The 12,557-nt window shown below is 44.1% G+C and overlaps 1 protein-coding gene across 3 annotated transcripts in view; it reads right to left on the reverse strand.

Annotated features, from left to right (window-relative positions):
• Positions 1–7,825: 7,825 nt before the first annotated feature.
• Positions 7,826–12,557, reverse strand: part of LOC137346626 (claudin-4-like) — a 67,413-nt gene continuing 62,681 nt past the window's right edge. For 2 of the 3 annotated variants that reach the window (XM_068010229.1, XM_068010231.1), the window contains one exon: positions 7,826–9,302. In XM_068010229.1, coding sequence (XP_067866330.1) covers positions 8,422–9,054 — 633 coding nt within the window. In that variant the 5' untranslated portion in view covers positions 9,055–9,302 and the 3' untranslated portion in view covers positions 7,826–8,421. Of the gene's footprint in view, positions 9,495–12,557 lie in introns of all 3 variants that reach the window. The other variant, XM_068010230.1, reaches the window with a different exon arrangement.

Below are 12,557 nucleotides of genomic sequence, written 5' to 3' on the forward strand. Positions count from 1 at the left end.
GGGGCATATGAATGCCTATCGCCAAAAATTTAGAACCCTCAAAAAACAAGCTAATCGAACTTATTTGGAGTTTGAAAGAAGTAAACAGCTGGCTTTTGACCAGTGGCTGAGGGCTCTTAAAATACAGTTCAGCTATGAGAATCTCAGAGAAGTAATTCTGTTAGAGGAATTTAAACACTCTCTCCCACTCTCCATGTGGAGGAGCAGCGGGTTCAGTGAGCCATTCTGGTTGATGAATTTGCTTTAATGTATAAGTCAGTTTCCCAGGGGAGAACCTTTCCTAATCACCCCCACAAATCTGAAAAGGACAAAGGGTGGGAAGGTGATATCCGCCCAGGCAGTCCTGGGAGAGAAAGGAAAGCAGGAGACACAGGGGGCCCTCCTCCATCCAAAAAGGAAGAAAAGCTGACTGCTGGAAACTAAACGGGAAACCAGTAGGGTTAATCAGGGCACACCCACTCAGTGAAGCCGGGAATCTGATAGAAAGCACAGAACACGCTGTGGCTTTAACTGCAGTAAAAGTGCAACCCAGGAAGCTTACGATGGCCAGTGCAGGAAAAGTGAATAGGATTCCTGAAGGTTATAAGGTTTATGTATTTGAAGGGAAAGTAACCCCATATCCCTCAAGTGGGGCAAGCAAGCCCATAGTAATTCTCAGGGACACAGGGATCATTAGATCCCACTTACTGGGAAAAGGCCTGACCTTTCCCCCAGAGAGTGCAGTGAACAGCAAAATGGTGGTGAATGGTATTGGAGGGCAGTGTATGCCTGTGTACACCAGGTGCACTTGGAGTGCGACCTAGTTTCGGTACCAGTGACCGTAGGGATTGTCCCTAGTTTGCCTGTGGACGGGGTTGACTTGCTCCTAGGTAATGATCTGACGGCAGTGAAGGTGGTAGTCTCCCCGCACCCCCCCCCCCCCACCCCCCCACTCCCCACCGCTGTAATTAAAGAAAGACAGCAGGAGGTCAGGGAGTCAGGGCAGTTTCCCTGAATGTGTAGTGGATCAGGCCATAATCAAACCAGCTCCCCCAGAGGAGACTGCGTTGGCACTGCAGGCAGATGACCATGTGGTCTGCCTGTCTGAGACTTTCTTTGGAAAGTTAGGAGACTCAGGGAATGAATTCAATGGAATTTCCCTGGCTGAGGCTCAGAGAGCCCACCCAGTATTGAGAGAGTTAGCACAGGCTGCCCAGTCTGAAAGTGAAGCAGAGGGAGTCCCTGATTGCTACTATTTATAGAATGAAGTACTGACGAAGAAATGCAGTTCTCCTCACAGACCTGAGAGCAAGGAGTGGACAGTAATTCACCAGTTAGTGGTGCCACAGAGGTACCGGGGAGAAGTATTAAGATGAGACTACAGTGGCTGTACATGCCGGTATACGAAAGACCAAAGCCCGCATAAGACAGCAGTTTGATTGGCCAAAACTCCACAAAGACGTGGTGGAGTACTGTAGGAGTTGCCACATGTGCCAGGTTGAGGGGAAACCCCAACCTACAGTGAAACCTGCACCCCTAAGTCCTGTACTGGTGTTAGGAGGACCCTCCAGCAAAGGATTGGTGAACTGTAATAGTAACAGGAAATGCAGAGATTATAGAAAGAGAGGAACTTAGAACAATCATCATCACTAGGGAAAAAGTACTAAGCAAACTATTGGGATTGAAGGCAGACAAGTCCCCAGAGCCTGATGGCCTACATCCTAGGGTCTTAAAGGAAGTGGCAGCAGAGAATATTCCAAAATTCCCTGGATGCAGAAAAGGTTCCAATGGATTGGAAAAAAGCTAATATAATGCCCTTATTCAAAAAAGGAAGGAGGCAGAAAGTAGGAAACTACAAACCAGTTAGTTTGACATCTGTCCTTGGGAAATTGTTAGCATCCATTATTAAGGAAGTAATAACAGGACATTTAGAAAGTCAAAACGCAATCCATTAGAGTCAGCATGGTAGTATGAAGGGTAAATCGTGTTTGACTAATTTGCTAGAGTTCTTCGAAGCTGTAATAAGCAAAGTGGATAATGGGGATCCTGTAGATGTAGTTTATCTGGACTTCCAGAAAGCATTTGATAAGGTGCCGCACAAAAGGTTAATTAATAAACAAGGTAAGATCACATAGGGTTAGGGGCAATTTATTAGCTTGGATAGAGGATTGGCTAACCAACAGAAAACAGAGAGTCAGGATAAATGGGTCTTTTTCTGGTTGGCAAGATGTATCTAGTGGGGTGCCACAGGGTTCGGTCCCTGGGCCCCAACTATTTACAATCTATATTAATGATTTGGATGCAGGGATAGAAGGTACTATAGCCAAATTTGTGGATGACACTAAAATAGGTGGGATAGTAAGTTGCAATAAATAAATAAGAAATTTACAAATGGATATGGATAGGTAGCTGAATGAGCCAAAATTTGGCAGATGAAGTTTAATGTGGATAAGTGTGAGGTTATCCACATTGGTCAGAAGAATAGAAAGGCAAATTATTATCTAAATGGAGAGAAACTTCAGAATGCTTTGGTGCAGAGGGATCTGGGTGTCCTCATGCATGAATCGCAGAAAACTAGTATGCAGGTACAGCAGGTAATAAGGAAGGCAAATGGAATTTTGGCATTTATTGCTAAAGGAATAAAATATAAAAGTAGGGAAGTGTTGCTGCAACTGTACAAGGCATTAGTGAGACCGCACCTGGAGTATTGCGTTCAGTTTTGGTCCCCTTACTTGAGGAGGGATGGAGTTGCATTGGAGGCAGTTCAGAGGAGGTTCACTAGATTGATTCCAGAGATGAGGGGTTTGTCTTATGAAGAGAGATTGAGCAGTTTAGGCCTTTACTCTCTAGAGTTTAGAAGAATGAGAGGAGATCTAATTGAGGTATATAAGATGATTAAGGGGATTGACAAAGTAGACATAGAGAGGATGTTTCCTTTGGTGGGGCAATCTAGAACGAGAGGTCATAGTTTTAGGATAAGGATTTAAAACAGAGATGAGGAGAAATTACTTCTGTCAAAAGGTCGTGAGTCTGTGGAATTCACTACTCCAGAGTGCGGTGGATGCCGGGACATTGAGTAAATTTAAGGAGGAGATAGACAGATTTTTAATTAGTAAAGGGTTGAAGGGTTGTGGAGAACGGGCAGGAAAGTAGAGTTGAGGCCGAGATGAGATCAGCCATGATCGTATTGAATGGTGGAGCAGGTTCGAGGGGCTGAATTGCCTACTCCTGCTCCTAGTTCTTATGCTGTTATGTAAGGAACCCCTGCTGAGCACAAAAGGGGACAGGCAGGCAAAAGTTTAGAAAGAGAAGGGGAAAAAGTGACCAAGAGGGTAGGTTAAAGGAAGTCCGGGAGGAATCCCGGATGAAAACCCCTACTGTCTGGTCAGCCAACCCTGAAAAATGTGAAAAGTTAGAGCCCACATCCTCCTATGTAAATGCAGACACTAGAAGCACCTCACCAGAGTTGCTAACAGCATTTACAGGAACCTGCAGAGACAAAGACAGACCTCTAGGGGGCAGAGACACCATGAGGGTGGTGCCTCACCTAGTCAAAGTGCCACAGGAGAGTGCAGTCAAGTCTGCACAAAAACCTGCAGGTAGGATTGTCCCAGAGAACAAAGGGGAGATTAACAAAGATCCTCCCCCACAGTCAGAGAAAAAGGGAACCACCCATCACCTGAAGTCAAAAGTCTTGACATGACTCAGCAAAGCACTGAGAGTACAGGACAGACCCGCCCACTACTAACTCTCCTGGGAAAAAAAATTACCTCAACAGGAACAAAACCCTAGGCAGTCATGGCAATGGGCAAACTGAAGAAAAGCTTCCCCAAAGAACTACATGGCTACTGGGATGATAAAAAGGGGAAATTAAAGCAGCACTGGCACCCAGAAAAGATAATTCTAATGGGCTTTAAGATTGATGAATGAATGGAAATGAATGAGAGAAATGCATGGTTTTTCTTTCTATATTTTATATTTCTCTCAAACCTTTTAATGAAATGCACCGCTTTTTTTCAAATTGCATTTCATTCCCCTGGGTGTGGAGGTGTCATGCAGGCCCCCATCTGCCAAGAATGAGACACATTAATTTTGCCACGTGAACATTGATTCTTAAACTGTAACTGGCGTAAAGAAAGAACTTTTTTTTAAAAAAAACACCAGACCCTTGACTGGAAAGACATTTGTACAGTAACAGACAGTACTTGGAAAGGACAAAGGGGCAACTCCCTGCTTCAATTTAATCCAATAGATTTTTGACTACCAGATGTTGAAGGTAGAGAAGCTAGCATTCCAGGTTAAGTGCTAAGATGGCCAAATACACAAATAGACGTGGTCAGACCAGTTTAGTCACATGACTAACTGGCTGCTGGAGTTGTTTGAATTTGAACTTGCCACTGAGTTTTAAAATTCAGAAAGCTGCTTGCTCCTGGACTGGAAAAGACCTCTCTCCTGTCTGCTCCCATCTTGTTCTCACCAGCTTCTGAATCCATTGACAACGTAAGAACTCCGAGAGAGAAAAGTCTCCTACAGTGAGAAAGGTTTAAGAAGAATACTGGGCCTCAACGAAAAGCAAGATCTACCTACAAGCAAGGACTACAGTGAGCTTGAAGCACAGTAACAAAAACCCCTCTTCAGAGATTTCCTCAAACCTCTCCACTATTTTTCTTCTGCTCTTTTCTGTCTCTATTTGCATGTGCGTATCGCATATGCAAGCTAATGTGGGGGCGTGGCGTGTATCCGTAGGCTTTAACCGAACTAGAGTTTAAGTTTTAATAAATTTCACGTTTCTTGTTTAAACCTAAGGAGGCCTGTTTGTGTTCATTTTTTTGCCTTGTAATTGAAAAGCAGTGAACAAGGATTTGCCAAGGGGGAGCTCAAAACACAGTGTGTTTAGAAATAAAACCCTGTTACAATAAGACCAGATGAAGGTTAAAAGGGACCCCTAGACACTTTTCTCACCTGGTTGTAACAAACGTCTTTCACGACATCGGGACGTCCCAAGCACTTGCAGCCAATGAAGTACTTTTGAAGTGACATCGCAGAAAAAATGGATGAAACACAGCAGCCAATTTGCAAAAAACAAGCTCCCAGAAGCACAATGAGATAATGAGATAAAAACAAGAAATGATGGAAATACTCAGCAGGTCTGGCAGCATCTGTGGAGACAGAAACAGAGTTAACATTTCAGATCAGTGACCCTTCTTCAGAACTGGCAAATATTAGAAATGTGAAAGGTTATAAGCAAGTAAAGTGGGGGTGGGGCAAGAGATAACAAAGGAGAAGGTGTAGGACAAGGTCACAGAATAGCTGACCAGAAGGTCATGGAGCAAAGGCAAACAATATGTTAATGGTGTGTTGAAAGACAAAGCATTAGTACAAATAGGGTGTTAATGTAACTGAAAATTGAACAGCCGCAAGTACAAACATGAAAAAAAACATGAAAAAAAAATTTGTACTTGCGGCTGTTCAATTTTCAGTCCATTAACCCCCTATCTGTAGTAATGCTTTGTCTTACAACACACCATTAACATATTGTTTGCCTTTGCTCCATGACCTTCTGGTCAGCTATTCTGTGACCTTGTCCTACACCTTCTCCTTTGTTATCTCTTGCCCCACCCCCACTTTACTTGCTCATAACCTTTCACATTTCTAATATTTGCCAGTTCTGAAGAAGGGTCACTGACCTGAAACGTTAACTCTGCTTCTCTCTCCAGATGCTGCCAGACCTGCTGAGTATTTCCAGCATTTCTTGTTTTTATTTCAGATTTCCAGCATCCGCAGTATTTTGCTTTTATTTGAGATAATGAGATAACCTGTTTTCATGCTGTTGATTGCAGGATAAACAATGGGTTCCCCAGCCTCCCGTATTCAACAGATCATCCTCTGTCAGTTCCGCCATCTCCAGCGCGACGCCATCACTGAATACATCTTCCCCTCCCCTTTCAACTTTCCAAAGGGACCACTCGCTCTGCGACACTCTGGTCCATTCCGCGGTCATCACCAATACTTCCCCTCTTTCCTATGGCACCTTTCCTTGCAAGCGACGGAGATGCAACACCTGTCCTTTTACCTCCTCCCTTCTCACCATCCAGGGCCCCAAACACTCCTCCAAGTGAAACAGCAACTTACTTGTACTTCTTTCAATTTAGTATATTGTATTCGCTGCACGAAATGTCCTCAAGGGAAAAAGGAGATGGTGGATCCTGTCAGATGGTTCCCTGAGCAGACTGCCAAAGTCATTTGGCAGAATGCCTCATTACCAGAACTTTCAAACAAGCACCAAGACGTAGCTTGACTAGTGGTGAGAAGATGCTCTCCCCATCAGATCCTTCCTGCACGCCCAGAGTCTCACTGCCTCCACACACTGCCCTCAAGGTGACTGTGGTGGGGAAGAGACTGTTGCCCACCTCCATCTGGAATGTGTCTTTGGAAAGCAGGTGTGGAAAGAGATGCAGTGGTTTTTGTCGAGGTTCATCCCGAACAGCTCTGTAACACAGGGGTCTGTTCTCTATGAGCTGTTCCCAGGGATGCACACCGAGATAAATATAACTGCTGCTGGAGGATATCAACTTGGCAAAGGACGCTCTTTGGTCTGCCGGAGATTTTCTGGTGTTCCAGTGCAAAGTGTTGCCCCGGTCAGATCATTGCAGACTAGCACAGCCGAAGGTCCAGGACTACATACTGAGGGAACGCACTAAAGCTTGGGGCAGTCACCGCAAAGGCTCAATGGGGAAAGACCAGTATGTAAAGTCCTTCTGCCATAGTAACAGAGGGGCTGGAACCGGTGTAAAGCCCCTTGGGCTGTATGCAACAAAACATGGTTTTGCTGTGTAATGCAAATGTACATTGTACATAAAATGGAATGCAATGGTTGTGAGGCAACTCATGTTCTGTATTGAAGAAACTGATTTCTTTTGCACTTTCTGGAAAGTTAATTTGGAACTGTTTTGTAATGTAAGTTTTATAGATTTTTACAAATAAAGTATATTTTTGGAAAAAAGCCAGCTTCTGATTGGTCAACAGCTCTCAGCAGGCAGGACTTTCATCATGGGAGTCCTTGATCCAGGGAAAGGTCCACCACCATTCACTTCAAGTGCCAATGAGGCACTTGATTTGTCAGGCCCATCCCACAGGAGGCAACTCCATCTCAAATACAAAATCCCAGCCAGGGGTGGGACCTATCTAGCATTTCCTGCAAGAAAATCTATGTGTACAAAACATTAACTCTTTCTCTCTCCTCAGATGCTGCCTGACTTGCGTATTTCCAGCGTTTTCGGTTTTTGTGTCAGATTTCCAGCATCAGCAGTATTTTGCTTTTTAATCTGCGTCTGTTGTTGTTTGGGGGGAGGAGGAGGAGGGTGATGTTGTGCCAGGACAGAGCAGGCTCAGGTGAGATACCCTCCATTGTCAGTTTACCGATCTTCACAGGAGTAATACGGTCAGTAGCAGAAAGTAACAACGGCCATGGAATTATACCCCAAAAGTAGCACTTGCAAGAGAAAATGGAACCAAAAAAAAACCAGAAATCTAACTAATCTCTTTTAAACCTTGATGTCTCTTGCACTATAAAAGGTTTACCATTCACCTCAGTCTCTCAGAAACGGTCCAGCATAAAGACAGACTCACGACGTTCTGAGTTCAGGCTACTTAATTACCACATACGATTTGGTCATCTGATATCTTGAGCATTACCTTTGACTAGTTACTGGTGTTAGGCAAATACTCGACATATACCATGGCAACTTTAACCCTACCATTCCCGGAGCACGGAGTAATTATCGATTTCCTAGAGAGATTTAAACTTAATCAGAGGATTGGTTCAAATCACTAGCTGAAACATTACTTAAGGAAGCAAACTGGCTATTTATTTATTTTAGAAACATGTACACTGTAACTTATGTCGAAAATGTTGTAAACCAACATAGTGCGGAAAAGGAAAAATGCAGTGACATATTTCAAGTAATTACATTATAAAAGCAAACAAGTTTTTAAAAAATGAAATTTTTATATAAAAGAGACCGGCTTGTAGGACGTATTCATTCAACTGACAAAAACAGCTGCAAAACTCCGTGGATCCAATCGCTGTACATAATCCTAATTTCTCGTGCATTCAGAAGTCTTCACGTAAACTCTAACCGAAGCAAGATTTTTTTTTAAATTACCAAACCCATTGCAAGAACTAAACCCCACAATTACGACGATTCTAGTTTAAGCAGTTGACAATGTTCAGGAATTAACATTTCGCCAAAAGTTACTATAATTCATGATTAGATTTCACTTAACGGAGGAAAAGCCGCCACTACAGTTAAGAAAATAGTTGTGTAGCAAGTCCATGCTCAAAAGAGCTCATCACAGTCCAAATATACTATGTGCCTTGAACGCTGAGAGAAGGATAAAGTTTTTTCAAAAGACTTTGACCTGACTCATTATTCCGTTCCTTTACACATAGTTCTTGCTCGGAGCTGTAGACCTGGGCGCAGAATATTTTGCCGAGTAGGAATTATCATCTTTAGGAGGGCAGGAACAGCAGAGCAGAGCCCCTCCGAGAATCAGCAGACCCGCGGTTCCCCAACCGATGTACAAGGAGGCTCCAAGTTCTCTCCTCTGGGCGTCTGTCACCAGCGGGTTGTAGAAATCCTTGATGATGGTGTTCGCTGACCAGGATACTGGGATCAGGATCAATACTCCAGTCAGGATGAAGGCAATTCCCGATATAATTGTGACCTTAGCCTTTGTCGCCTCGTTTTCTATGCAGTTGGTGCATTTTCCTCCCACAATAGAGACGAGGATGCCCAGGACTCCCACCACAATGGCAATAACGGTCAAAGCTCTGGAAGCCTGGAGATCTTGGGAGAGAGCTAACAGGGAGTCGTACACCTTACATTGCATCTGCCCAGTGCTCTGAACAATACAGTTCATCCACAGACCTTCCCAGATAATCTGCGCCACCACAATGTTGTTTCCAATGAAAGCGGTCACTCTCCACATGGGAAGGACACAGGTTATGATGGCTCCCAGCCACCCGATCACACACAGGGCTATGCCCAGAATCTGGAGTCCCATTGATGCCATTCTCGATTACTGTTCTGCAAATTGTGGACGACAAACGTGCAAGATGTTGCCTTCCTCTGTACTGAGAGCTGGGAGACAAACGCAACGGTACTTATTGAAGTGCACGTGGGCGGGAGGTTTTGGCGTCGCACCTTTCCGCCTCCCCCAATTAGCTCGAAACTGGAAGTACGGGTTTCATTTCCATTTTAGTTTCCTTCGCTTAGTTTCACTGGTTTACGGGACGTACATCTGCTTCATTTTAAGGGATGCTGAAAGATATTTTCCAAATCATTGAGATTAAAAAATATATTGAGCAATGGTTCACATTCAGAATGCGTTTATGTAGCTTGAAAGTATTTTCTCAGCCATTGGTGGTCAGGTTTGCCATCCACCTAGTTTGCTGTTTACAATACATCCCAGTCCAATCTCAGTTCATGACGGAGTTACACCCTCAACGGCTCCTAGCAACAAACAATGATCTATTTAAAATGCAAAACAAAATTTCAAATGCTGGACATCTAAACCCAAACTAAAAATGCTGGAAATAGTAAGGTTAAATCTATAAAGAGAAACATTTAAAAAGAGGAAATACAGCGTCATTTGTGGTTTTCTGTTCATTTTTATTTTTCACAAATAAAAACTGCTTTCACCCAGTTTCAACAAAAGATAATTTTGGACGCGAGCAGGTGACTTGGGACCTAAGTATCTCGTGACTCTTCCTCACTGGGATTTTCCTCACCACATGTCTGACTGTTGCAGACTAATTGATAAAAAAAACAAGCTTGCTGTGATTAGTCAATAATTCCAGTAAGATTGTGTCATGCGACTGCCGCGATGGTGGCAGTAAACTAGATGGAACTCGGTCTTTTTTTGTCCAGTAAATCCTATTTTCCTATGAACATGAGTAGGCCATTAGCAAATGTGGGGAAATAACTTTTTTTCATTTTAGTAGTATCTTTCACATCTTGAAGCACTTCACTGAATTATTTTTGAAGTGTTAAGTTGTTAAGTAGGAAAACACTGCAGCCAATTTGTGCACTGTAAGACCCTATAACAGCAAATAACCAGATTTTTGTTTGATGGATTCCTGTTATTCCTTGAATAGTGTCATGGATTCTTTTCCTTTCAATAGAACAGGCAAGCCATGGTTTATTGAGGTGAATTTTCACCTTTAATGCCAATGGTAGTGAATCGGTTGCTCTTTTACTCCCAGCTTAATTTTGTTTCAATTGAAGTCAATGGAAGTGAAAATCGGGCAGTGTGTAAAATGGGCGGCAGATTGCCAGTGTTCATTTTCCATCCAGCCATAAAAGTGGAAAATCACCCAGCCATGTCTGACAATCAGTTATTATCACTGATGCTCTCAAGTTCTGGAGTGAGCTTTGAACCCACAACATTCCAGATGGACAACAAAATACATCTTTGATTGGTACCACTTCCAATTATTTTTGAGACAATTCCTTGTTCTGATCTCACATGCCTGCCGTTAATACATTTGCAACATTGTCATTCTGGCCGAGACCTTTTCCTTGTACTAGGGAATGGCCGTACATAAATGCAGAGTAAAAAGTCAAATAAGACACCAATGTTCACACAGAGGTTCCGTCTCCTCACAAATCAATGCTAAATCTTCTATCAAAGACCTCACCATTCTCTGTGAAGAATCGGAGGAAGATCACTCAGAAGACAGAAGAAAGTATGAAAAGAAACGCTTGCATTAATATGACGCCTTACAGAACCTCAGGATTCCCAAAGCACGTTACCGCCAATTAATTATTTTAAAAGCGCAGTATCCCTTCATCAGATACAGGAGAAATGCCGTGAACAACAGATGCCCCTCTACATTGCTTTCATTGATCTCACCAAAGCCTTTGACCTCGTCAGCAGACGTGGTCTCTTCAGACTACTAGAAAAGATTGGATGTCCACCAAAGCTACTAAGTATCATCACCTCATTCCATGACAATAGGAAAGGCACAATTCAACATGGTGGCTCCTCATCAGAGCCCTTTCCTATCCTGAGTGGCGTGAAACAGGGCTGTGTTCTCGCACCCACACTTTTTGGGATTTTCTTCTCCCTGCTGCTTTCACATGCGTTCAAGTCCTCTGAAGAAGGAATTTTCCTCCACACAAGATCAGGGGGCAGGTTGTTCAACCTTGCCCGTCTAAGAGTGAAGTCCAAAGTACGGAAAGTCCTCATCAGGGAACTCCTCTTTGCTGACGATGCTGCTTTAACATCTCACACTGAAGAGTGCCTGCAGAGTCTCATCGACAGGTTTGCAGCTGCCTGCAATGAATTTGGCCTAACCATCAGCCTCAAGAAAACGAACATCATGGGACAGGACGTCAGAAATGCTCCATCCATCAATATTGGCGACCACGCTCTGGAAGTGGTTCAAGAGTTCACCTACCTAGGCTCAACTATCACCAGTAACCTGTCTCTAGATGCAGAAATCAACAAGCGCATGGGAAAGGCTTCCACTGCTATGTCCAGACTGGACAAGAGAGTGTGGGAAAATGGCACACTGACACGGAACACAAAAGTCCGAGTGTATCAGGCCTGTGTCCTCAGTACCTTGCTCTATGGCAGCGAGGCCTGGACAACGTATGTCAGCCAAGAGCGACGTCTCAATTCATTCCATCTTCGCTGCCTCTGGAGAATACCTGGCATCAGGTGCAGGACCGTATCTCCAACACAGAAGTCCTCGAGGCGGCCAACATCCCCAGCTTATACACACTACTGAGTCAGCGGCACTTGAGCTGGCTTGGCCATGTGAGCCGCATGGAAGATGGCAGGATCCCCAAAGACACATTGTACAGCGAGCTCGCCACTGGTATCAGACCCACCGGCCGTCCATGTCTCCGCTTTAAAGATGTCTGCAAACGCGACATGAAATCCTGTGACATTGATCAAGTCGTGGGAGTCAGTTGCCAGCGTTCGCCAGAGCTGGCGGGCAGCCATAAAGACGGGGCTAAAGTGTGGCGAGTCGAAGAGACTTAGTAGTTGGCAGGAAAAAAGACAGAGGCGCAAGGGGAGAGCCAACTGTGTAACAGCCCCGACAAACAAATTTCTCTGCAGCACCTGTGGAAGAGCCTGTCACTCTAGAATTGGCCTTTATAGCCACTCCAGGCGCTGCTTCACAAACCACTGACCACCTCCAGGCGCTTATCCATTGTCTCTCAAGATAAGGAGGCCAAAGAAGTATAGGAAACGCAATAGCCAACTTGCATACAGCAAACTTTCACAAACAGCAATGAGTCAATCACCAGGACATCGATGTCTATCCACTCCGCCCTCTGATACTGTGTTGCTCCCATTCTGCCCTCTGATTGTTGGTGTGCATTGTACCAAACTGCGTTCTATTTGTATTTACGCATTGTACCCACTCTGCTTCCTGACTGCTATTGTGTGGGGTGCCCACTTATTTTCCGATTGTTACCGTATAGTCTCGCATGTGCACGTATATTGGCTGTACAGTCCACATCCATGATCCCACTGAGGGAGTTTGAGTTTTAGAGTCCTAA

Source organism: Heterodontus francisci, chromosome 30 (genome assembly GCF_036365525.1).
Source record: "Heterodontus francisci isolate sHetFra1 chromosome 30, sHetFra1.hap1, whole genome shotgun sequence".
Classification (NCBI taxonomy): Eukaryota; Metazoa; Chordata; class Chondrichthyes; order Heterodontiformes; family Heterodontidae; genus Heterodontus; species Heterodontus francisci.